General features: G+C 40.5%; 2 protein-coding genes across 8 annotated transcripts in view; one reads left to right on the top strand and one right to left on the bottom strand.

Annotated features, from left to right (window-relative positions):
• Positions 1-1,520: 1,520 nt before the first annotated feature.
• On the bottom strand, positions 1,521-22,141 carry LOC119695273 (translation initiation factor IF-2-like). 7 transcript variants are annotated; one of them, XR_005255151.1, is made up of 5 exons: positions 19,976-22,136; positions 15,465-15,526; positions 14,256-14,335; positions 7,753-7,872; positions 1,521-2,795 (listed from the first exon to the last, which is right to left on the bottom strand). XR_005255151.1 is itself a non-coding variant. In XM_038123407.1 (2 exons), the coding sequence occupies exons 1-2, from the start codon at positions 20,604-20,606 to the stop codon at positions 18,476-18,478; spliced, it is 672 nt and encodes a 223-aa protein (XP_037979335.1). In that variant the 5' UTR covers positions 20,607-22,141; the 3' UTR covers positions 18,363-18,475. The 7 variants fall into 7 exon arrangements, 2 of the variants coding, with proteins under 2 accessions (XP_037979335.1, XP_037979336.1); XR_005255152.1 differs by lacking the exon at positions 1,521-2,795 and adding an exon at positions 3,376-3,661; XR_005255149.1 differs by lacking the exon at positions 1,521-2,795 and having other exon boundaries at positions 7,064-7,872; positions 19,976-22,133.
• Positions 19,569-23,897, top strand: part of SLC1A1 (solute carrier family 1 member 1) — a 50,511-nt gene continuing 46,182 nt past the window's right edge. The window contains exon 1 of the mRNA XM_038123393.1: positions 19,569-19,794. Coding sequence (XP_037979321.1) covers positions 19,704-19,794 — 91 coding nt within the window. The 5' untranslated portion in view covers positions 19,569-19,703. The remainder of the gene's footprint in view (positions 19,795-23,897) is intronic.

Raw genomic sequence — 23,897 nt, 5'->3', positions numbered from 1 at the left:
TATGTAAATCTTGGGTAATCAGAAGTCAAAAAATACCTTGAACATAGTTATCTGTATGTCCTGCTTCACTTTGCTGTGGATGTCCACACCAACAAAAAACACCCCATCCACACTGTAACTGAAGGCACAACATTACCTAGGCTTTCTTCCCCGGGCTGCAGCCTCCTTTCAAATCCCATGCAGTCCTCCAAGAATGTGGGTGTGGAAGTGTCCCAATGTGTCAAATATGTTGTATATTTTAGTGTGCATCAGGTATAATGATCCACAATGAGCCACTTCAACAAATAAGCAACCCTCAACATTTGCCGAGGGTTACCTTTTGACCTTTGTCAAAAGTGTTACCTTTCTCTTATTTTTCCATTGTAGAGATTTGCATTTGTAGATATTCTGAGAGTTGTCACTACAATGTAATAACAGTTACTCACTGTGTAAAATCATAGTATATACCATTGGCTTTGTGGCTCCCCATTAAGATAAATTTTCGTTTTAGCTGAACTTAGTGGACTATTAAATTCATATTTTCACACTGAACAGCACATAAAACAACCTAGTGTTAAGAGGTTGCGAAGTCTCCAGATCTATGCATAGCTTTAGTTCAAAAGTTTGAAAGAACAATCAGCACCCCATGCTGTTTTCTGTTCCCACAATTGACACTAATGCCTGGGAAAACCCATCAGATCTATTCAGATCTATGCCTCCTCCCATTTTTGTATTTGGTTTGGAAACCAGTGCAGGAGATGCAGATTAGCTAAAACTAACACTATATTGCAAATGTCAACTTCATACAAACTCTCTCCATCTGCAGCTAGATCAAGAGAATTGCAACATCATCTAATCTGCTCTTTGCACTGCCAAACTACAATAGAAGGCTAACTTCCAATGAATTGTGACAGCAGCAGGTGTATATAAAATTGTAGGGTTTTTTTCCAAATAGTAGTACTGCTTGATTGTTGTCTGCTGCAGGAGAAACAAGGAAGAACTATGCAGGATTCCTCACATGTTTCTTGTCTACATAACTGGGAGAGGCAAATGCATCCAGACGTTTCAGACCAGGTTCTTCACAAGTTTTTTGCTAATTTGGTTTTTAAAACTGAGTTTTTTCTCTCTACAGACCCACTTCATTAGAGGTGATGGGCAAGAGGACACTTTAGGTCTGTCTGTAGGGCCGTAAAATTTTTCTGCATTGATTACACAGCAAAATGGTCCCCTTGTTGCTATCTAAAAGTAGAGGAATGCTAAATGCAGGGATGAGTTCTCTCTGCAATTCAGTTTTCCAACAGTTGTTTCATCTGTACGTTTAGAAAGACAGACTTCTATCCTGAGAACGTATCTCAAATGCTATGGACATGCTCAGAATCTAAGCATCTAGGCTGCTGAATACAGGAGATCTGCAAATTTAAAAATGGTCCACACACTCCAGAGGTGCAGCTATACTTGTCTGCTCCTTCTCTGTCTACCACATTTTGTTGAAAAGTTGTCCTTGACATATGAAACTTAAAGTATTTGAAGGGCACTGTGCTAGCAGACTGAGAAGTCTTAACTTCTGAAATTTCAAAATGCTTTTGTGCTAACAGGTCCCTCAGAGAAGAGGATGCAGTCTGTTTCCCAACACCTTTTCCTTGAGGAATTCCCCATCAAGACTGTCAGCTGTGTATCAGCAGGATGTCCTAGTAGAGAAGAAGGGATGGAGTAAGCCACCACAGAAAGAATAATCAGCACCCGATGCTGTTTCCTATTCCCAGAATTGACAGTCATGCCTGGGAAAACCCTTCAGATCCATTCAGGTCTTTACCAGACCTGTATTGTGAAAGCAAACTCGATAAAAGACAGTACATTGGGAGCACTGTTCTTTCCACAAAGGCACACATAAATTTCTTCATTCTTGATGCAAATCAAACACCTTAGAGCCTATTTGAATACAGGCCTGAGCATAAAATTGTTTGACAAGTGATGTCAGTGCAAACTAGTTACTGTGACAGTAAGCCCCTATTAAGAAGCATAATTACTCTAGTCAACAAAAAATGTTTTCAGTTCCTACACTAAATATTCAGAAAAGTCTGATCACTGCCTTTAAAATTGTGGGGTGTGACATTTTAACACTGCTCTATTACAAATTGTCCTTTATGAAAAAGATACTTATTTGTCACACACAGTCAATGTTTGCATGTTCTTAAAAACCTGGCTTTAATTCACAGGGTGTATATAATCACTGTTAGATAAAAAGAAAAAAATAATTCAAGTAACATTTAGTCTACTGATAACATCTCAAATCTAGTGCTTACTCACTTAATGGATTCTAAATCTATAAAATGGCCAGTAACTTGATTTTCATTACCTGGTATTACTTTCTTTCCTGTTGTATTCTCACTTACAGTATTCATTTCACATAATTTGTTTTGTTCCCATATACAGTCTTATTACCTTTCATTATTACTAGATCACCCACCACCCTACAGATCAGCACCTACTCACTGCAAACTCTCGCTTCACAGCAAACCATTCCTCTGCTGTCACTGCATTGGGATGTTATGTAGTCATCATCTCTCCAGTTCAGAAAAAAACTGTTTTCCTCCCTTCTCTTCTTAATTGTCATTCCTTTGCCTTATATACTCAGAGCCTGAATTCATCCCTGGATAAGCTTGCTGTGTTACATCTTGTTTGTAAGGTGTCCAATCCATGATACCAGCTGTTTAATGATCTCCTATGAGAGGATTTAGATTCATGTCTGCATCCTAGTTACTTGTTAAATACTGCTTACAAGTCCAACATTTCTTCCATAGCACAAGAATTCCTCACTAGATCACAGCATTCAGGGAAAAAAAAAAAGAAAAAAAAAAGTTAATTGTGATTTACTCATAGTTAATTAAGAGTTTAAATATTTTGGTTCCTTCAGTTACATGTGCCCAGAAATATGTTTATTGTTTCCTTCCGCTATCTTTCTTATAAAATACTTGGTTCTTTTGCTTCACACAGTTACACTTTGCTGTCACTCTTCACTGAGTAAAAAAATCATCTGGATGACCAGGCCCAGAGAGTGGTGGTGAATGAAGTTAAATTCTGTTGATGTCTGGTGGGATTCTCCAGAGCTCAGTACTGGGACCAGCTCTGTTTAATTTCTTTGTTGACAACCTGGACAAGGAGATTGAGTGCTACCTCAGGCAATTTGCAAGCAAGTTGGGCCAGAGTGTTGATCTGCAGGAGGGCAGGAAGGCTCTGCAGAGGGATCTGGACAGGCTGGGTCATGGGCTGAGGCCAGTGGTGCGAGGTTCAACAAGGCCCAGTGCTGGGTCCTGCCCTTGGGTCCCAACAAGCCCAGGCAGTGCCACAGGCTGGGGCAGAGTGGCTGCAAAGCTGCCCACAGGAGAAGGACCTGGGGGTGCTGCTGACAGCAGCTGAACATGAGCCAGGGTGTGCCCAGGTGGCCAAGAAGGCCAATGGCAATCTGCCTTTTCAATAAACAGTTCCTTTTCTCCACAGCAAGAATTTGATATGGTCAGAAAATAAGATATATTACAGGGCATTTTTATTAAGAGGATGCATGAGAAAAACTCTCAAAAGCTTCTTTAGTGATTGCTCCTTTCCCTTTCCTTTCCCACCATCTCCACCAAATACTGTTGTCCAGCTGCTATAAAATCTGTCAGTGTTGTTCTGTATTATATGTCTAAGAGAAAACATAATACACTTTGATTAAAAACAACTCTGGTAATTATAACCTACTTTTCATTACACCTCTTTCACCCTTGTTTGGAGTGTTGTTGACTTCTCTAAGTAATGAATAGCAAGTCTTTGATTTTTTTTTTTTTCAAACAAATAAAACCATTCAGTAAAAGTTTACTCAGGAGCTCATAATACCTTTTCGTCTTGTCTACTTATATCTCAAAAACACACACAGTAATATAAAAATGTAGATGTGGAGTCTTTTCACAGAATCACAGAGCCACCCAATAAACTAGGTTGGAAAAGACCTATTGAGATCATCAAGTCCTACCTGTAACATAACACCTCCTCATCAACTAAACCACAGCACTGAGTGCCACATCCAGTCTTTATAGTTCTTATAGTCTTTTGACTAAACATGAGAGGGAATTGGTGAGCAAGCTGAAAAAAACCAACAAAGTCCTTTTCACTGCTTTTCTAAGGTTGTGCTTACTTATGCTGATTGCAAGCACATAAAATTTGCCTTTTTTTAGGAACATCAACTAGAATTCCATGGCAGTTTGAAGCACAATAACTTCTCACTTGCTCATAATGTACACCTGTGCATATTGATAACGGCCTCTGAGCACATCTTCAGTACCACCCTTCCCTAAAAGATTTTCAAGGAAAAATTCAGGGCAGCATACGATAACTTGCACTTACCTGAAAAATAGCCAGCTTAGACTGAACCTGATGTTTACTCACTGTGTGGAGGTATGTGGGAAGGAAAATCTGAATGAGTCAGAAGGTTTTCTTTCTTCTAGGTGTGCATTGTATATTTCTACAAAGAGATCTATTTCTGAAATCTGGGAAAGCTCCGATACATGGAAAATATGGAAGAATGTTTCTTACCGATGGTATATAGATTGTGTAATAAGTTCATTTGAAATACCTACAGATTGTAGACACAGTAATGACTTCACAGTTAATATCAGCCTGATTGCCAAGGTCTTGTAAGAAGGCTGACAGTTCATATGTCTGACAAGAGTAAGATGACTGGCTCATTAGTCACAACATAATTTCCTCTCACTTGTCCACCTTTTTCAAGTCTGGAGCACATACAAATGACATCAGATCTTCTACCAAAATCAGATGCCATTTTCAAGTACTTGTAACTGAACCCACAAGTAATTCATGGTCAGATTCTCTCTCCTTCCAAAACAACATGGATCAAAAATGAATAAAAAGGGGCAAGAAAGCACCATTTTGTGAAAATAAACTCCTTTGTAATTCAATTTCTCTGTAATATTCCTCCCTTGCCAAATGCAAGATATCCAATATCACCTTAAATAAATGTAGACATGGCTTATAATATAGATGAATATTCAAGATATTTCTTGTGTCTCCCTGAATAAAGAATCTTACACCGTGTCATTGAAGGCTTTCTAGACCTTTGAAAAGTGTCCCACTCAGGCACAAAAGGAGAGCAGAATAATAGTAATAGCACAGCATAATCCAGCTTGCTGAAGTCAGAGACTTCAAAGGTCCTTGACATAATTAAGAGCAGGACTACCTTGTCTCTAAAACATTTGGATGAAAATATCTTATTTTAAAGATGAATGCTTCAGCAATTAATTCTTAGAACAGCATTAGTACCACAACTGCTTGTGTAAGCCCTGTTCCAATGCAGCGAGGTGAAACGAGTGTTCGATGATAAAAGGACACCTCCACTGGGCACAAAGAGAGAGTATGACAGACAAATACATCATGCTTAGCCTGCGGATCCAAATGCACAAAGCAAAGCATGCTGGAAAACTACCACACATGCAAATAAAAGCAACAAATGAAAGCACAATGGATAGGCATGGGTGGATGAAATGAGAAAAATACAGCATTAAAGATGATCCTCACTGCTTTCAGAAATGGATCAAGACATAATTACCAGGCTAACATTTCCAAAGTTTGATGTGGAGCATGCATCTGATACTGAAGCTGAGTTTTCAAAGTGCTGAAGATGAGGAAGTCAAAGGCAAACATAGCTTGACAAAAACCAAATCAATCTACTTACTGCTGAGAGCACAAAACTGAAGCAATTTTGAACTATTTCCAGTTGGGTGCCTATTTTCCAACTACTTATGATTCCAAGTAACTGAATTATTAGAGTCCCATTCAGCAATAAGAAGTCTGTGAAATGATATGGAGTAATGTAGGCAATCAGAAGTCACCTTATTTTAACATGACAGCTCCTAAAAAAGGATGATACAAATCTCATGCTTGCACAAAAACATTGACATTATTCTACTAGCTATTGGATTATTTTTATTCAGCAAAATAGATTATAAAAGCAAAGTGATTTTAGAGATACAGCAAGAAATAAATTAGCATAGAAAAACCTAACTATTTAAGGATTATTCTTGCTGTTATTAGAGTGATTTTTTTGTCCAGACTTAAATTTGAACCAAAAAAAAGGCCTAATATACACATACAAAATTATATTAACTATATTAATTATATAATACCATATTACATTATATTCTATTATGTTATGTTATGCTATGTTATGTTACGTTATGTTATATTATAATTTTGTAGAATTCAGGAAAACTTCAAACAACAGACCTTCAGCATCAACTCACAGCTAAAGTGACATACAATGGTAATTGGAAAAACTCTTCAAAGTATGAATTGCAAACCACATTGCCAAAAAATGGCTTCTACAGGATAATTTACTTGTTGGTTTGGTTGTTTGTTTGTTTGTTTGTTTGTTTGTTTCCAAACTGAGAAAAACTATGTAAAAAAAGAAAAAGAAATTAAAAGAAAAAATAACAAAGAAGAAAAGTATGACTGCTTACTCCATTCAGTAAATGTTATATTAGAAAAAATAACTGCAAGTTAGGGTAATTTCACTATAGAGATGTTCAGAATTTAACTGATCCCTTCAGTCAAGCATATGCAGTCTCATCACTAGTGGTATTCCCTAGGGAACAGTGTTAGGCCTGGTCCTGCTTACTATCTTAATCAGTGACCTGGATGAGAGGCTTGAGTCTACAATTAGTAAATTCATGGATGGCACCAAGCTGGGTGCAAGTGCTGTCTGCAGGAGGGCAGGAAGGCTCTGCAGAGGGATCTGGACAGGCTGGGTCATGGGCTGAGGCCAGTGGTGCGAGGTTCAACAAGGCCCAGTGCTGGGTCCTGCCCTTGGGTCACAACAACCCCTGGCAGTGCCACAGGCTGGGGCAGAGTGGCTGCAAAGCTGCCCACAGGAGAAGGACCTGGGGGTGCTGCTGACAGCAGCTGAACATGAGCCAGGGTGTGCCCAGGTGGCCAAGAGGGCCAATGGCATCCTGGCCTGTGCCAGCAATAGTGTGGCCAGCAGGAGCAGGGCAGGGATTTTTTTCTGTATTTGGCACTGGTGATATCACACCTCAAATCCTGTGTTCAGTTCTGGGCCCCTCAATTTTGGAAGGACATTGGGGTGGTGAAACAAGTCCATAAAAGGGCAGTGAAATTGGTGAGGAGTCTGAAATGCTTGTCCTGTAAGGAGTGCCTGAGGGAGCCGAGATCACTTAGCCTGGAGAGGAGGAGTATCAAGGGTGACTTTATTACTCTCTACAACTCTGTGAAAGGAGGTTGTAACCAGGTGGGAGGCAGCCTTTTCTCCTAGACAGCTAAGAATATTAGAAGATGACATAGTCTTAAGCTTCTGGAAGGGAGGTTTAGGTTGGGCATTAGGAGGCATTTCTCCATACAAGGGTGATAGACATTGGAATGGGCTACCCAGGTGCATGGAGGTTTCACTGGGGTCCCTGGGGATGGTTAAGAAAAGATATGTAGCACTCAGTGACATGGTCTGGTTGACAAGATAGTGTTTAGTCATAGGCTGAACTGGATGATCTCAAATGTTTTTTCCAAAGTAGCTGATTCTGTGATTCTGTATTTCTTTGCACATACACTCAGAAACAGCATGTTTTGAGATTTTGAGCCTTGATCTGTCCAGGTTGAATTCTTTGCAGTTTCCTGCAACTCATGAAGATGTATCATGCCATTAGAGCTGAAAACTGAGTGACCAGCACATCATTTTACTGGGCAAATATCTCCCTGTATGTATCTTCTTACCTTCCTGTAAAGGCAACGTAACAAGCTGGTAGAAAGGATTATCAGCCCCAAATTATCCACATATTCTTTCACTTCAAAGGAAGAAATTTTTAGATGATTATTTTCAACATACAGACTCTACTGAAAGAAAAAAAAATCTTACATTATTCACTGGCTTGGGATGGTGTCACAGTAAAGTTAACTACTGCTGACTTTTACATTCACAAAATTTGAGACTAGGAAAATCAGGGCTACAACAGACTCTATCCCTGCTATTATATTTTCATTTTCAATGTAGAATGTACTTTCATTTTCAAGAAAGCACATGGTCACAATCTGAAAGTAACAGAATTTAAATATAATCAGAATTTCTTTGGACTACAGATGACACAAATGGAATAGCTCACAGACACATTACATGAAAAGAAGTAACCCACTGTCAGTCAACACTGTGAAGATCACACAACATGATTTCTGTGTTGTGACTCCTGCTTTGACAAAGAACATGTTTGACTCCGTCCTACTGGTTGATTGCATGAGAACAACCATATTCATCTCTTTGTATGGTCTCCAGATAAAGAGATCCTGGGGAGCTAGAGACATCTCTGGAAATTCTAAAGTGAACCTACAACTGAATCTACTAACTTGAAATACAGTATTCTGCTACACATTTGACCCCAGGTCCTCTCTGCTCTTTAGGAGGTGAAAAGAGCGCACAAGCAAGGGGATTAATATACATGCACTGATCTATCTGAATTTATGTACAGTTTGCTTCTTGAATACTTTCTGCTGCTGCCATAGGAAAGAGATGCCTTCTGCAAGCTCCTGATACTGACCAGCAGTGTGGGGTCATTTCCATGAAGTCCTTTTGCTAGCACAGCACAAAGTAACCTGATCACTTGTTAAAATACTTTCATATTTTATCAGTCAAAAACCTTACCATGCAAATCTGCTGTCCTGCAGTTAAGTCCTGATGCATAGAGGGACTTTATGTCCTTTTGGATGACAAAGAGTTTCCACAGCTATTTCTCAGGAGATTTTGCCTCTCCTAAGGCTATTTTCAGAAAGATTTGTTTGTTCTTACAGGACATTTCTATCAGAACAGTGAAATTATGCTTAAACTGCCCTGCAGAAACTTAATTATAAAACTTGCTAGAAGCATAGGTTGAAGTCCTGCTTACTGCTGGTGGTGACCACAAATTTCTGTCAGGCTGGAAAAGTCAGCTGCTTCAAGCCCAGCAGCATTTCCATGACAATATTGTGTCAAAATTCATTTTAAAACCTATTTTTTTTAAAAAAGGCTATTTCTTATGCTTTTAATTCTATTTCCTACTATGCAGTTTACTGATCTCCAGCTAAACAATTTCTAAGACACTAATTACCAGGAAGACTGAAGCAAAGCCTCAAGTCTTCTCCTTTGGCTACTGCAGTTAATTAACTAGAAGTGCTTACCTCCTCTAACTATTCCCTTACCAGTAATAGTTACAACCTTGGTGATAAGTAAGAATGCTAAGGCCTAAGAACTTTGTCCTGGATACAGGGACAAGAGGATGGAGCTTTTGGTGCTGTGTATTCCATACCACCCACATCACCTGGTGCGGCCTCGACAGGAAAACACTATGGGCAGGAACAGAAGTGGCACCTTCTTTAGCCAGGGCACATGGAAGGGTGTGTGCCAGAGCGGAGTCCAGACTGCACTGCCACTAGGCACCAGGATACAGCTGGCATCACAACTGTTGTAGCCATCGGAGCCAGCATGCTGGAGCTGCTGGCTGCCACTCTGCTGCTGTCACCACTGTTGCGGAGAGAAAGCCCCTGCACCCACACCACTGCTACCACTGTGGCGGCAGAGAGAGATGAAGAGCCTGCTCCGATACTGCTGCCACCACCAGAGCGAGCGTCTCTGCACCGCACCTCCTTATTTGGAAAAAGTAGTTTTCCAGATTTTGTTTTGTCCCTGTTTTCCATTGTTTCTGAGCTGGGGAGGAGGAGGTTGAGCCACAGGAGCCTCCCTGGCATGCTGCCTCCATTTTGCTGGGTGCCATACAGTGATGCTATTTTGCCTGTGTTTAGAGATTGCACTGGTTGGTGCCCAGGCAGATGTTTGGTGAATACCCTTTCGTGGGTAGAACTCTCTCCTCTCTCTCCCTCTTGTACACTCTTTGTTACTAATATTGTTGTGATTATTGTGATTGTTTCAGTAAGTTGTGATTCCAATTTAAATCTCTCCTTGTTTCCCCCATTATCAGAAGGGGTGGGGGAAAGGGGGGCAGCTGCAATGGGTTTAATTTTTTACCTGGATTTTAAACCAGCACAAACTGAAGCACTGAAAGGCATAAATAGGACTAAATTAGTCAAAAGCCAGAAAAGATTACACTAAGAATGACAGTAAGTGCTGTGTCTCCTATGAACTACTATCAACATTCCTCACATGATATATTGAAATAGTGACCATATTACCATTCAAACTGCTTGCATAATTTGCACTAAAATATTGTCTCTTGTATACTAACAGCTGTGTGTGAGATTTACTTACCACACTGGCTGAGCTTTCACCTGGCTCCTCTGCACTACACTGCTTTCATTTCCCCTCTTTGTTCCTAGCAGGCTTTTTCTACAGTTAATGCACCGAGACAGATGCTTGGCTGTCTAAGGCTTTCCTACAACCATGAAGATTTGGCCTATGACTTCCCACACAGTTTGAACCAAAGCTCAAAGGCCAACCTTCAAGTCTCAAAATGAGATTGCCTACAAATAATGGGCATTTTAGAACACCAGCTTTTTTCTTGCAGCTAAAAAATTTTGGCATACATTGCACTGCAGTTCAGGGAGGGCTGTAATTTGTCAGCCAACACTTCATCTATGTTTGTGGAGATATGGTAACCCATGGTGTTCACTCTGTTCCTCCTGGGTTAATACACCCTTGGACAGCTTTCGTTCCCCAGCTTTTATAGAAATTCTCTCTCAGAAGAAATTTCAAAGCATGGAGAAAGGATACACAGAATGAAAGTTCCAAGGGCCAGGTGGATTTTGATATAAACCCAAAGCTGATACAGCTGCAGATCCTAAAGAAATAAACCCAATCCATACAGCTGCAGATCCTAAAGAAATTGATGGAGGAAGTGGCTAAGCTATGTATCATATTTGAGAAGTTGTGGGAATCCACTGACTGGTAAAACAGAAATATAATCCCCATTTTTTAAAAGGGAAATAAGGTACACCCAGGGAACTATAGGCCTATCAGTCTCATCTCAGTGCCTGGCAAGGTCATGTAGCATATCCTTTTGGAATGGAGGTACAGGGAGGTGATGGGTGATGGCCAACATGGCTTCACTAAGGGCAAATTGTGCCTGTTTGGAGGCCTTCTATGAAGGATTATAGCTTTAGTGGGTGTGGGAGGAGCAACTGACATAAATTACCTGGACTTGTGCAAAGCGTTGGACACTGTCACACATGACGTCCTTGTCTCTAAACTGGAGAGACACAAATTTGGTGGGTGGAACACTGTGTGGATAAGGAATTGGCTGCGTGGTAGCCCTCAGAGACTTGTAGGAACAGCTTGATGTCCAAGTGGAGAACAATTATGAGTGGTGTTCCTCAGGGGACCAGTGCTATATAGTATCCTTGGCAGTGGCACAGACAGTGGAAGCAGCCTCAGCATGTTTGCTGATGACACCAGTCTGTGGGCGGCCAAAGCATTGGAGGGATGGTATCCAGAAGGGGCGGGAGAGGTAGGCTTGTGCAAAACTCTGAAAGTTCAACAAGGTCAGATACAAGTGCCTACCTCTGTGCTGGGTCATCCCAAACACAGATACAGGCTGAGTAATGAATGGATGGAGAACTGCCCTGAGGACAAGGGCTGTTGTTTGATGTTGTTATCTTATTGCCAGAGTTTCATACCTTCTTAGTGATTTCTCATGGGCAGACCCTCACAGCACCAACACCTTCTTCTTCACCACACAACCAACTAACTCCAGCTCCCCATTCTCAGTTCCCTTCTTAACCAGCCAACCCACTCTCTTATAGCACTCTTCTTCTCATTGGTTACAGCTGTGGCCTGTTAAAGTCAGGCCTGTTCCTAATCTTTGATAATTGGTACAGCTGCAGCTCCTCAGGGGTGAAATTACCTTCTGCACTATCTTTATTTTCTTACATTCTATCCATCCACAATTTGATAAGAAGCTTGACATGACCTAGCAAAGTGAGCTTGCAGCCTAGAAAGCCAACCATGTCCTAGGCTGCAGCACAGGAAGTGTGACAAGCAGGTTGAAGGAGGTAATTCTACCCCTCTATTCCACTCTTGCGAGACACAGCCTATAGCACTGGATCCAGCTCTGGGATCCCCATCATAAGAAGGACATGGACCTGTTGAAGTGAGTGGCCACAATGGTGACTAGGGGATTTAAGCACCTCTTTTATGAAGACATGCTGAGGCATGCTGAGACAGTTCAAGTTTTCCAGCCTGGAAAAGGCTCAAGGAAAACGTTCTAGCAGCTTTACAGCATCTAAAAGGTCTCTACAAAAAAGGCAGAGAAGGACTTTTTACAAGGGCATGACATGAAAGGACAAGGGCAAATGGTTAAAGATATTAGATTTAGAATCATAGAACGGTTTTGCTTAGCAGGAAGCTTAAAGATCTTCTAATTCCAATTCCCCTGCTGTGGACAGGGAAACTTTCCAGTGGACCAGGTCACTCAGAACTCCATCCAGCCTGGACTTGAACACTTTAAGGGATGGGGCATCAACTGTTTCTCTAGATGACCTATTTCAGTGTCTTCCCACCCTAATGGGTGGTGAAGGTGAAGAACCCTAATGTCTAATAAAAACCTACTCTCTTGAGGTTTGAAGCCATCCCGCCTTGTCCTGTCACTACAAGCTCTTGTAAAATGTCTGTCTCCATCTTTCTTGTAGGCTCCCTTCAAGTACTAAAAAGAAGGCTAGGTATCACATAAAATGAGATTTTAAAATATTTTAAAAGATGAGTTCTTTCCTTGAACCATTTACAGTTCATTACCATTGTATTTTTCCATTTTTTTCACATTCTTTTGAAGTAGAATCCTAGTTCACAATTACATGTTTTTGTTCTAATATGTGCAGGCAACTAAAAAAACTGAGGCATAGACACAGACCATGCTAAAGCTCCAAATCTTGTGATAAAACTCCTTGGAACAAATTTGGAATACAATGATTGTTTAGTTCTGCCTAGAAAGGATGCCAAGGGCACTGAGTATTTTCAAGCTCTTGAAATGTCCCAGAAGGTCAGTTCGTATGCCTATAATTCATTTTTGAGTTGCATAGCCAATAATTCTGAATGCCTTTCTCCACTTTGCTCTTCAGATCTTTGGCTATCTAAGTTAACATATTACCTCAAACTTGCTGAACATTTTCTAAATTAGTGTTCATCCACTCATCCATTTCAATGTGCTACCAAGAGATTTGAGTTCCAAAATAATTTTGTCATTTGCTATCATTATCTTCTATCCAGAAAACGTTCTGCTTCATTACGTCTTCATTAAAATAAATCTCCAAATATAGTGTGGGTGAACAGTGTCCTTCAATTTAATTTATGTCATTTGTGAAGACTGGTAAAAAGCAACTGTCTGCTAGAATCAATGCTTTTATAATTACATATGTATTAGTGTGGCTACTTGTAACATATATCACATAATGAGGCATCCTGCAGAGTTGCTGGAGCAGCAGTAGAATATTATTCTATCATTTTGGCTTTGTTCACCATTACCTTGTATTAATACATACATACTTTGTGTAGTGTGGAGGTTAAATGATGTTACTCCAATATGACAAGAAAATACCATCATCTTAATTTGGGGAACCAATTATTATTATGCTAATAAAGTGGTATTTGTTCAACATAGTTTTACCTCTTAATTTTTCAAGATGAAGAGACGTGATTGCCACTACAGTAAAGATCTAGCCTTTTCACATGGGCCTAGAGGTCAGATGCTGGTGGTGCTGTGAAATAGCTCTACTTCTGAGATGGAATTGCCTTGTACATATTAGCGTGCCAAAGAGCAATATATCCTGTGCAACATCCAATATCAAGTCATATCTGAGAACAATAATGCCTGATCCACAGCTCAAAAATCTTGGAAATATATATCAGGTCTAGTTCAAATTCCTTTTAGTCATTTGCCTTAAGCAGAGTTCATTTCTGAGTCACCAGGTGAGAAGGTATGACAGAAATCAGAAAGGTAGAGGTAAGTCTCCACTCCAGATAGTAGATGTCTTCTCCACAAGATGTCTTCTCTACAAAGATTTAAAAGTTGGTTACTGAATAATTTTGCCCATGAAGACATCATCCTTCAACACAAACCTCATCCCTGCTATGCTGATATTCTCTGACAGACATTTTTAAATGCTTTGCAGAAACTCAGACATTTTTAGTCTTTGTGCAAATTCAATTAATTTTTTATTACTACCCGCACTCCTTCACACATGAGGCTAAAGAAGGGTGTTGTGAGAAATATGTGTTCTTCATACTTACTGTTGTTGTTCATACTTACCCATTTTGTGTAATTAGGAAATAAAACTATTTGCAGTCATATTGGTCTAGCTTTCTTCATGGACTCTTAAGTGGCTGAAACTTTAAGAAAAGGAAGAACCATTTTTAAAATCATTACCATAGTATGAACCTGGATTTACACAGCTGCAGGTTCATGATCGCTTCACAGATATGTCATCATTCTTTCTAGGCAAATGAGAAATTTGGGACTTTGTAAAATGTAAAATGTGTCTGCCTGTAATGATTTTCAGAGCTTGGCTTTCCTTCAGCCTTCTGTGAATAGTACATAACTACCAGTTAAATCTTGATCTGTGAAACACATTTGATGCCACCTTCCCACTCTGCTTGCCTACTTTCTTACAACATAAAATGTCTGCAGCCAGGAGAACGTATAAGCACAGTATGAAATATTTATGCTAATTGAAACAAGAAAAAATAATCACACTTTCTCACTGATAGAAATTCCTCCAAGTAAGACATGGACACAACATCTTCTAAATTTCATTAAAATAAGTGACAATATACACAGTATTTTTACAGAGGCCAGGAACACAATTTACTAAAAAACTCAGAAGTGATCTAGAATGTAGAGTTCCACATCCAAGGTTTTAAAAGCTTAACAGGTAAACCATTATCAAGGAATTCTAATACTTTTTCATCATTATTCTTTTATGTTAGTTTGACACAGATGAGTTTTCATACCAACAGTGAAAAATAGCTGATAAAAGAACATTTAGTTACCAAAACTGGGTTTTGGTAGCAAAAAAAAAAAGATATTCAGTATTAGAGGGCTATAAGCTAGCAAGCAAAAATCCCATCTGCAGCTGTTGTCTTCCTCCTAGTTGTGGTCCCATTGACTCCAACAACAATAAAAATCCCATTAATCTGGCACACGATTTCATTTAATAAAGGAAAACAAAACACGAAACAAAAACAAAACAAAACCTCAACACCCACTGACACCCTCCCAAAACAAGCAAAGAAAAAACAAAACCCAAACAAATGAAAACCACACCCAGTGTCCTCTCTTTGTTAATTTTAGCTCAAATCCAGACATTTTTATCGACTTTTAATGTTATTTTAACGCATAATTCAACAATTCTAAAAAAGCTCAGTTGAAGAAAACATGAAGAATGACTAATTTGATAAGGTTTAGGGTGTCTTTGGTAAGAGTAGAAAAACCGGTGAAAACAGAAGATAAAGCACCTACTGGTAATATTCTGGAAGCTCTAAGTAGTTAGATGGATCCCTCTGTGCATTCAGAATCATCTACTGAAATAGAAATATATATGACTTTAAAATGATAAGAGAGGGTTGGATCAATTAAATATACCAATAAAAGTTCTGGTAGTTTAAAACTACACTGGATTAAACAGCAACTGTGAAAGAAAAGGCATTACTGCTATTAAACCAGTATCATGGCCCCAGATACAAAATCAGCACCCCATCAGCTCTGCCCTTGAGGACGATCAGTGCATCTGTCAAGTAAAGCTCAGTGGAGGAATTTTTTTCCTATCATATATTTTTTCTTACCACATATGCTATATTATATAGCATATATGGAAGTTATACTGTGAGGTCAGATGCCAGGAGGCACATGTTCCAGGCTATAAGGAAAAATTCTGTGATTTTGGGTGCTTGGTAACACTGAAGTATTTACATAAGATCTTTGTGCATTTTGTTCCACATGCTTTGGCACTTCACTGAACTTAGAAATTCTACAATTTATATTGCATTATTTTCTGGTTAAGACAAGAAATATTAGACAGGAACTGATCAGTTTGTGTTTTCAAATTTTGAATATACTCATGGCTTTATGTTATTAAAAAACTATTGCAAAGCTCCTATCTGGTGGACTGGCCTCAAATTAAAAAAAAAAAGCAAATTTAAAACCCTCAAGTATTCTACCTGTATTTTATGTAGATTATTAGCACATTTTTGAAAAATATTTTTAAAATACTGTTTTTTCATCAAAGCATTTTAAAAAACACAATACTCAAAATTTCCTTCATTCCCTGTTGATGCAATTTCTTTTATATGCTCAACGTAAACTATAAGAAAAAGGTACTTCATTAGTTTTCTATGGAACAAATCAACTGTCACCAAAACTTACACAAATTATATTAATAAGCTAACCAACTCAGAAAAAGTTGAACATCTAAATAAGTAAAAGTGAAGTTTTTTTCCTGTCTCAACTAGAATCATGGAAGATCTTTTTTAAGATGTATGAAAGGGCAAGCTTCCACTTGCTACACTCTGCTCTGCACTGCACTGTACTGTACTGTACATGCTCTAGTAGGACTGCTCTGCATCTCCCCATACTGAAACACTCATATGCCTCAAAATGTTGAAAATATTCCTACCCTGGTCTTAAGTAATTCACTTAAAATGTAGTTAAGACAGTTATACAGATTGGAAGTTATTGTTGAGACATGGTTTTGTAAGTATTAGGTCACCGTGTGGTAATAATTTGTCAAAAGAATGGTTATTTATGTATTTATGTACTAATTCTCCTAATTCTACAACAAAATCATCTGAATCATTTTAGCCTTCAGGAAAAAAACCTGAACATGGTCAATGTATGTCACTGTTTCCCCGGACAGTGTTCACATTTTCAAGACTCATTCCTCTGTAGATTTCATTAGGATTAAAAAAAAACCCAAAAAACTAAACACAAAAAATTAAAGCAGTTTTTCATGCATACAGTCTTAACCATGATCTACTCTGACAACTTTGTAACAGTGATCAATATAGCTACAGAATATATTCTTATCTTTAGAGATAGAGTGTACTGACGTTTTTTCACAAATGCATTCTATTCGTTGCATAATGATTCCACGATGTCTCAAAATCAGACAAAAGCAAAAAAATGTTTTAAATAGAATATAGATTTATGTTTGCTCAGTAGTTGCACTTACTAGATGTACAAGCAAGTAGGCTCACAAAGTGTTATGTCTTTTAGTATTTTCGTATAGATTAATTAATTTTTAGAATAATTGCAACATTTCAAGAGTGATCCATGGGCTTGGACTACATTTCTTTTCCATTTTATTAGGATACTTTTTTTGTGATGTTGGGTTTTTTAATTTATAGCTCCCTTTACAGAAACTGCCAGCTTGACTCTACATCCAGGATCAAAGCCAATGTCCATCATTCTATAACAGGAAAATTAAATTTAAAACAGCTTGCTCATCAGGATGTTTAAAACATCCCTGTTTCACAAGCTTAATTTTTTACACCCTTCTTTGATTTTTAATTGGTGTAATGTTATCAACTTTGTGGGTTTGGGGTCTTTTTTTGAGGTCAAGGCTATGGAATTACTTTTGATGAAATTAAAAAAATAAAGACAATTATTAAAGAAAAAAGCCTAGAACTTTGGCATGCTTTTTTCCTTAAATATTTTTAGGGACAAAACAGTAGCAGGAAATAATAGAACATTGTACTATAATGGGAAACAAAAGGTATATAGAAGTCTTCAATATTATTCAATATATATTGTCTTGCTGTTGCCGAACACAAAAATAAAATCTGTCTCTAGCCTGCACAAGTTGTAAAGCATAATTGTATTATGTTTTTTCTAAGGTTGTGCAACTCCTTTAAGGTATTTCAGGCTTCAGGAAGAAATATATCAGCTACAATCACATGGTTTTTTACCTGCAGAAGGGCATTTTTCTGTCTTAAGAATGATGCAGATAATTCTAGATCTCCCAAGAAGGTACTATGAAATCATTAATGTAAAAAAAGAATACTTAATGTTTCAGTATTAAGAGAAATACAAAACCTTAATAGAGAAATAAGTAAATTCTAACTTGATTTTAGCTAGTGTTCAGGAACTGAGCTGGAATAATTTCCCCTAGCTCACCAAAACAGCTCAAAAGAGAAGCAGAGTAAGTTGTAGGAAGGGGTACATGAGAAGGTGAATAAAGAGAAAATTAAAGGAAGGCCTAAATTCTGAAGAGGTCTGGCAAATCATTTTGTTCTTACTACCTAGAGAGGCACCAATTCACCACCTCCTAGGGCAGATGAGACATTTGACTTACTGAAAGCAACATCTGAGACTCCAAGTATATATGAGAGAAGATATATATATATATGAGAGGAAATAATAATTTTAAAGAAAATTTAAAAATTATACCCTGTGGCAATCAGATCCAAAGTCAGAGCTCTTCTGCACAAGGTATGCCTGATCTTGCCTTCCTGAAACCCAGTGTGCCTTTTTCTTCATGTGCCACTCATGCTTTGTGACATTTCCATACCAAAGCCTAGGCATAATCATATTGTTTCTTACCATTTCTTTGCATAAATTATTTTTGTTTTGCTTTACTGTAGCTTGTAATGTGGTAGTATGCCAGTCTTCATTTTAAGAGGTCTGATACCTTTTATGACTTAATAAACTAATATATTTACTCATCTGTTTCCTTTCCACCACTGGGCTTCCTCTTTTTTTTTTTTTTTAATTAAATTCTCCTGATGACAAATGCAAACAAACTACAGCAGTTGTTCTACACACCTGCTGAAAAATATGGACAATTTTAGATGTCTCTATATGAATTTATGCATCTAGGTCCAGGTTTTAACACTTGAGATTGATGACAGCTCTTGCTTCTCATCCAGGTGGATTTCAGTGCTCTTACCTGACTCAACAAGGTACATACTTGTCTCTCTCTCCAGGCTGTCACACAGCACAGCCAGATCCATGTGAAGAGCAGAAGTGACAAGGTTTCAATTGCAGTTTTTGCTGATCTCCTTCAGGCCTTAGTTACCCAGTTATTATAGACAGAAATAGGTAAACCTCAGTAGTAGTATGTAGAAATGGACGATATCAAGTGCAATTAAATAAGATAAAATAAACTTTCATTCTGCTCTCTCCTCCATGTCATTCAGCAAGAGTGGCAGATTTTGGTTGGGCTTGGCTGTTTGTTTTTTGCATTTACCATTGAGCTACGGGTTTGACAATCAAAATCAGCACGTTTATATGGTTTTGAAAACCATACATACACAGGAAACTGGGTCCAAATACTGTGCTTTAATCACCTTGATGGTGGGGAGGAAGAAGGAGACCATTGCCAGTGAGTTGCACAAGAAATAAACGCTTCTTGGCCATTTTGGTATGTAAACCTACCAGGGTCAAATCCCGGGGGGGGGAATCTGACAAGACATTTGTGTACCTGCTGCCCCCAATATTCCCAGCAGGATCTGGGTGCGCGGGCCGGCAGGTGGGCCGGCCGAGCGAGGGGCGGGCGGGGGGCCGGGCTCTCCGGTTGCCAGGTGAAGCACAACGTCTCCGCCTCCCCGCTGCAAGCGCGCAGCCCCGCGGAGCGCCCGCAAGCGGCTCGGCTCGGCTCGGCCCGGCCCGGCTCGGCTCGGCTCGGCTCGGCCCGGCCCGGCCCGGCTCGGCTCGGTCCGGCTCCGTGCGACACGCGCCGCCCCAGCCCAGCAGACCCCCGCCATGGCGAAGGCGATCAAGAAGGGATTGTTCTGCCCGAGCTTCGTGAAGAAGAACTGGCTGCTGCTGAGCACGGTGGCTGCCGTGCTGGCGGGTGAGCGCGGGGGCAGGCAGGGAGCGGGGCGCCGCCGCCCCCCGCCCGGCCTTGCCGGCACGGTACGGCCTTGCCGGGCGCAGGGGTGGCGCGGCGCCCGACCGGGGACCGCGGCTGGGCGAGGGGTGCTGCGCGGCCGCAGGGCAGGGCTGGGCGGCGCGGGGCCGCGCTAACGACTCACCCGAAAGGCGGGCGAGGGCGGCCGGCTGCTCTTTCTTCCCCGGCATCGCCGCGGCCGCGGGGAACAGCCCCGCCGTGTCGCGGTCGGGCGAGAGCGGGGCTGGGCGCAGGGGAACGCGGCGTTCGCCGCCCCGGGCGCCCGGGTGGGCAGCGGGGGCCCGGGGCCCTCCTGGCCGGGCCGGCTCCTGCGCGCGTCCCGCCGGCCCGTGTGGCAAAGGTCGGTGATCGGCGGGGTGGGACCGCCGTGTGGAGAAGCGCACGGGCGCCGGGGGCCGTGAGCCCTCCGTACTGCGGGTCCCCACGGCGGGCTGTGCCCCAGCTGGCCTCTGCAGCTCTTGGTGGGGACGCGGCCCCTGCCCACTGCGGGTCTGCAGGTGGCAGCCCCGCCGAGGGAGGCTGTAGGGCCGGAGAGGGGTGGAGGTGGCTTTGTAGAGGTTCTGGTGGCCCAAGCGAGCGGGGCAGCTGGAAGAGTTTGGCAATGCCACCCAGCTTTTGGAGAGGTTTTTGCGGGTGAAAGGTCTGGCGTGCCATCCGGCTCTCAGAGAGGTTTTCAAGGCCATCATTGTAAAGATAGCAGGATTTATCCCCTGTATGTCAACAAGTTTATGAAGGAAAAATGAGTTGAACACCATCTTACTAAGGATAAGTGGGCAAGATGGCAAAGAAAATGCATCAAGTTACTTAGATGAAGAGATTTTTCCATAGGGCATAATTTTGGTCATATTTATTTCATCCTCTCCTGGTTATTATTTGGAAAGCCTTGTTCACTTTTTTCCTCCTGCAGAGAAGTGATGCTATAAATCCTTCCTTAACTTTCTCTCTGGGTCTCTTTCAGATGACTTTTCTGCTAAATTGAATTTAGCTCGGCCGTGCCTATTTCGGTTCAAATTTGTTCAGAAGAGACTTATTATTTTGGAATTCCTCCCAGTTACTTATAAGCTGTAATCAGAACTGTGCTTACATATACATGTGTGTTTTCCTCAATACATTCAGTATTTGAAAGATCTCTGGATTTTTCTCACCTTGTTCAAAAATATTTTTGTGAGTTTTGTAAACCAAGTGCTAAGGGCCTTGCTTTGAAAATCTGACTGTACAGCTGGAGGAGTGTGTTTATGTGTCTGTGTTTGCATGTGTACAATTGCTTTTTCTCATACTTACATCAGGTATTCTTCCAGGAGTTGTCATACTTACTTCCGATTTACAGAAGTGGTTAAGAAATATTCCCCTCTTATTATCTTCAGTGTCTGTAGTTAGAATTGAAGATAGTGATGTGATTCTGTAGGGGCAACATTCTGAAATTAAACTTCTCTGAGAGCCGCAACGTAGGGCAATGCAGGAGCTGTGGGGACAATTGACCCCAATTCCCCTAATACCCAATAGGAATTCCCAGTAAGAGGACAGGCTCCCAACACCTGCTGTGTCCTTCAACTTTTCTGCCTGCTGCACTGTAATTAACAGTCCATAACTCAGGGGAGCTCTATAATACTGTCAAAGAGAGTCTTCATAGTAATTCTGTGAGCCTTGGACCAAATTATCTTTTGCAAGGAACTGTGTATCTGCAGCATTTCCAGTATTTCTCAAAGGTGAAGTAAGGTACACAAGAAGAACAGTGAAACCCTTGTAAAGATGGAGTTAAATTATATATTATTGCTTTACTACAGCATGAGGAAAGTTTATAATATACCTACAGTCCACAAACCCTTCATAATTAAATTTACATATTCATTCTTTTTTTAATATACTCTGGGAAATTGGTCTTAGGTTTGTTAATCTAGTTAGTTTGGAAGAACAGTTTAGCATTTATGAGCAGAAAAGTGTCACATTATTTTGAAAGAAGAAAACAGGCTTTTCAGAAGTGTATGGAAGTAATAAATGCATCAAGCTGTGAAAATATGCTGTGAAAGCTGTCTAGGTGTCTTGCAAAATACCTGATATTCCTACATTATCATGTGGAATCATGATTTTTGCTCATCATCCTCAGAGCCATGTTCAGCATCCAATTGAAATACACTTATCTTTGTTAGTATGTTGAAAAAGTTTTCCTGATTACTTGTGTGCAGCTCTGAAAAGAGACAGAAACGGAAAACCCGCAGAATTCCAAACACTACTTCCTTCAAGAGTATTATTATCTTAAGCATTCAACCTTTTTCACTGTCCTTTCCTTTTTCAAAAATACCAGAATTTCTTTCATAGCAGTGGGGGGGGGTAGTAATTAAAAATCTGTATGTAAAATATCTGGAGTGTCATGTCTTTTGGGTGAAAACACCTGAATGCATATTCAAAGAAAACAAAATTTGAGGCTCAAGTGGTTATTTTGCTTGCCTTAGAAGAGGGTCAACTTTAGGCCACCAAGCTGATGTGAAGAGATGTGTAACCAGGAGAGCAGCAGTCTCACACAAATACCTGCAAAAGGAGGTGTATCTTACCTCTTTCTGTTCTACTGGCCTTACTGAGCCCAAAACAACTGACCTAACAAAAATAGTTTACAAGTAAATTTGCTTCAAGTGCTTCTTTAGCCCATTTTATAGAAAGTTACATTGTTTCCAGATTATACAATCAAGGCAAAATAAACTGGAAATATCCCTGAAAATTACTCACCCTGAAACAGGTGTCCAAAGGGCGATTGCATACAGAGAGTTTAAGTCACACTTCACCGGTTTCTCATAGTAGTTCTTATTTGTCATCACTTCGTCTCTAAAAGGTCACTGCTGCAACACAGACAAACCAGTCATGAAAGTAAAAAGCTTATGTGTAAATACTTGCTCATTAGTCTGTGTGTGATTGCCTGATAGCCTGTAGTACTGTGCAATTCTTCAGCAGAACAGCTTTTTTCTTACTGTGGAAATAAAAATGTAAGTGATTTGTGTACATGTGGTCCAAGGCACTGAGTTGCAGTAAGTAGCATGCTATACTAGAGCCAAAATCTTTTTACATTCTCAGAAACTATACACAAGTTACAATTTTTTGATATACTGGTTTTGTTTTGGTTTGGGGTTTTTTTAGTAGCTGTTTGTCTGGGAAAGATTATTCTGAGGGATTCAATTCACCTAAATTTGCAAATACTTTTTTTTTTAGTTGCTGAATGGAGTGTCTGTCACTTCCGAAACATATTCAGAACTTAAGATACCTCTGAGCCTTGTCTGTGACTTGGGATTGGGCTTTTCTCAACAGCACACGTGTGGGACACTGAAATTGTTCCTGTATTCATGTGGAAATGTGAGAAATGCAATACTGAGATTGTTAAAGAAGGAGGAAGCTAATGGCACCGGAGACTGTGGATGTCAGGTGTCCTTTCTTCAGCCCTTTGTTCATCAGGGGTGTGCCAGTGCAGTCTCAGTCAGAGGCAGTGATAAACACTTTTGTGTTCTGCCGTTACCTTCCTCCATCGTTCTCCTCTTCACGTATGTACATGGTCCTCACGCAATACACCTCAGACACCACGAAAAAGGAACCTTCGCGCCTTCCCGGGAGCCGGGTGGGAGGCACAGTGGCGGCGGGAGCTGTCCGAGGTGGCTCAGGGAGAGCCGGGACTAGGCGGGCAGAGAACGCGCAAAAACGCGAGCTGCAGCAAGCAGTAATGTAAGGCAGGGATGGAGTAAAAGAGAGGGCGGGGGTCAGGTATTGAGGCTGGAGCATGCCTAAACACCTGACTTTTCCACCTCTGAAGTGAATTTATTCAGTCTCTGCAGGATCAGATGCTTTGCTTGTGCAGTTCCATTGTTGAAAGATTTGGGCTGGCATCAGACCTCCTTTTCTCCCTGCATTTGAGAGAGAGATTAAAGTATGCACATTTCCTGTTGTAATACCAGCATAGCAGAAACTTTGAGTGTTGTGGCAGTAACTATTTACCAGGATTTGGTAAGTGTGCTAGCCACTGATTCTTCTGGTTTGTTTTATGATACCCCCTAGCAATTTGTATGCCT

This window comes from Motacilla alba, chromosome Z (genome assembly GCF_015832195.1).
Source record: "Motacilla alba alba isolate MOTALB_02 chromosome Z, Motacilla_alba_V1.0_pri, whole genome shotgun sequence".
Classification (NCBI taxonomy): Eukaryota; Metazoa; Chordata; class Aves; order Passeriformes; family Motacillidae; genus Motacilla; species Motacilla alba.
This window is presented reverse-complemented; position numbering and strand designations above follow the sequence as displayed.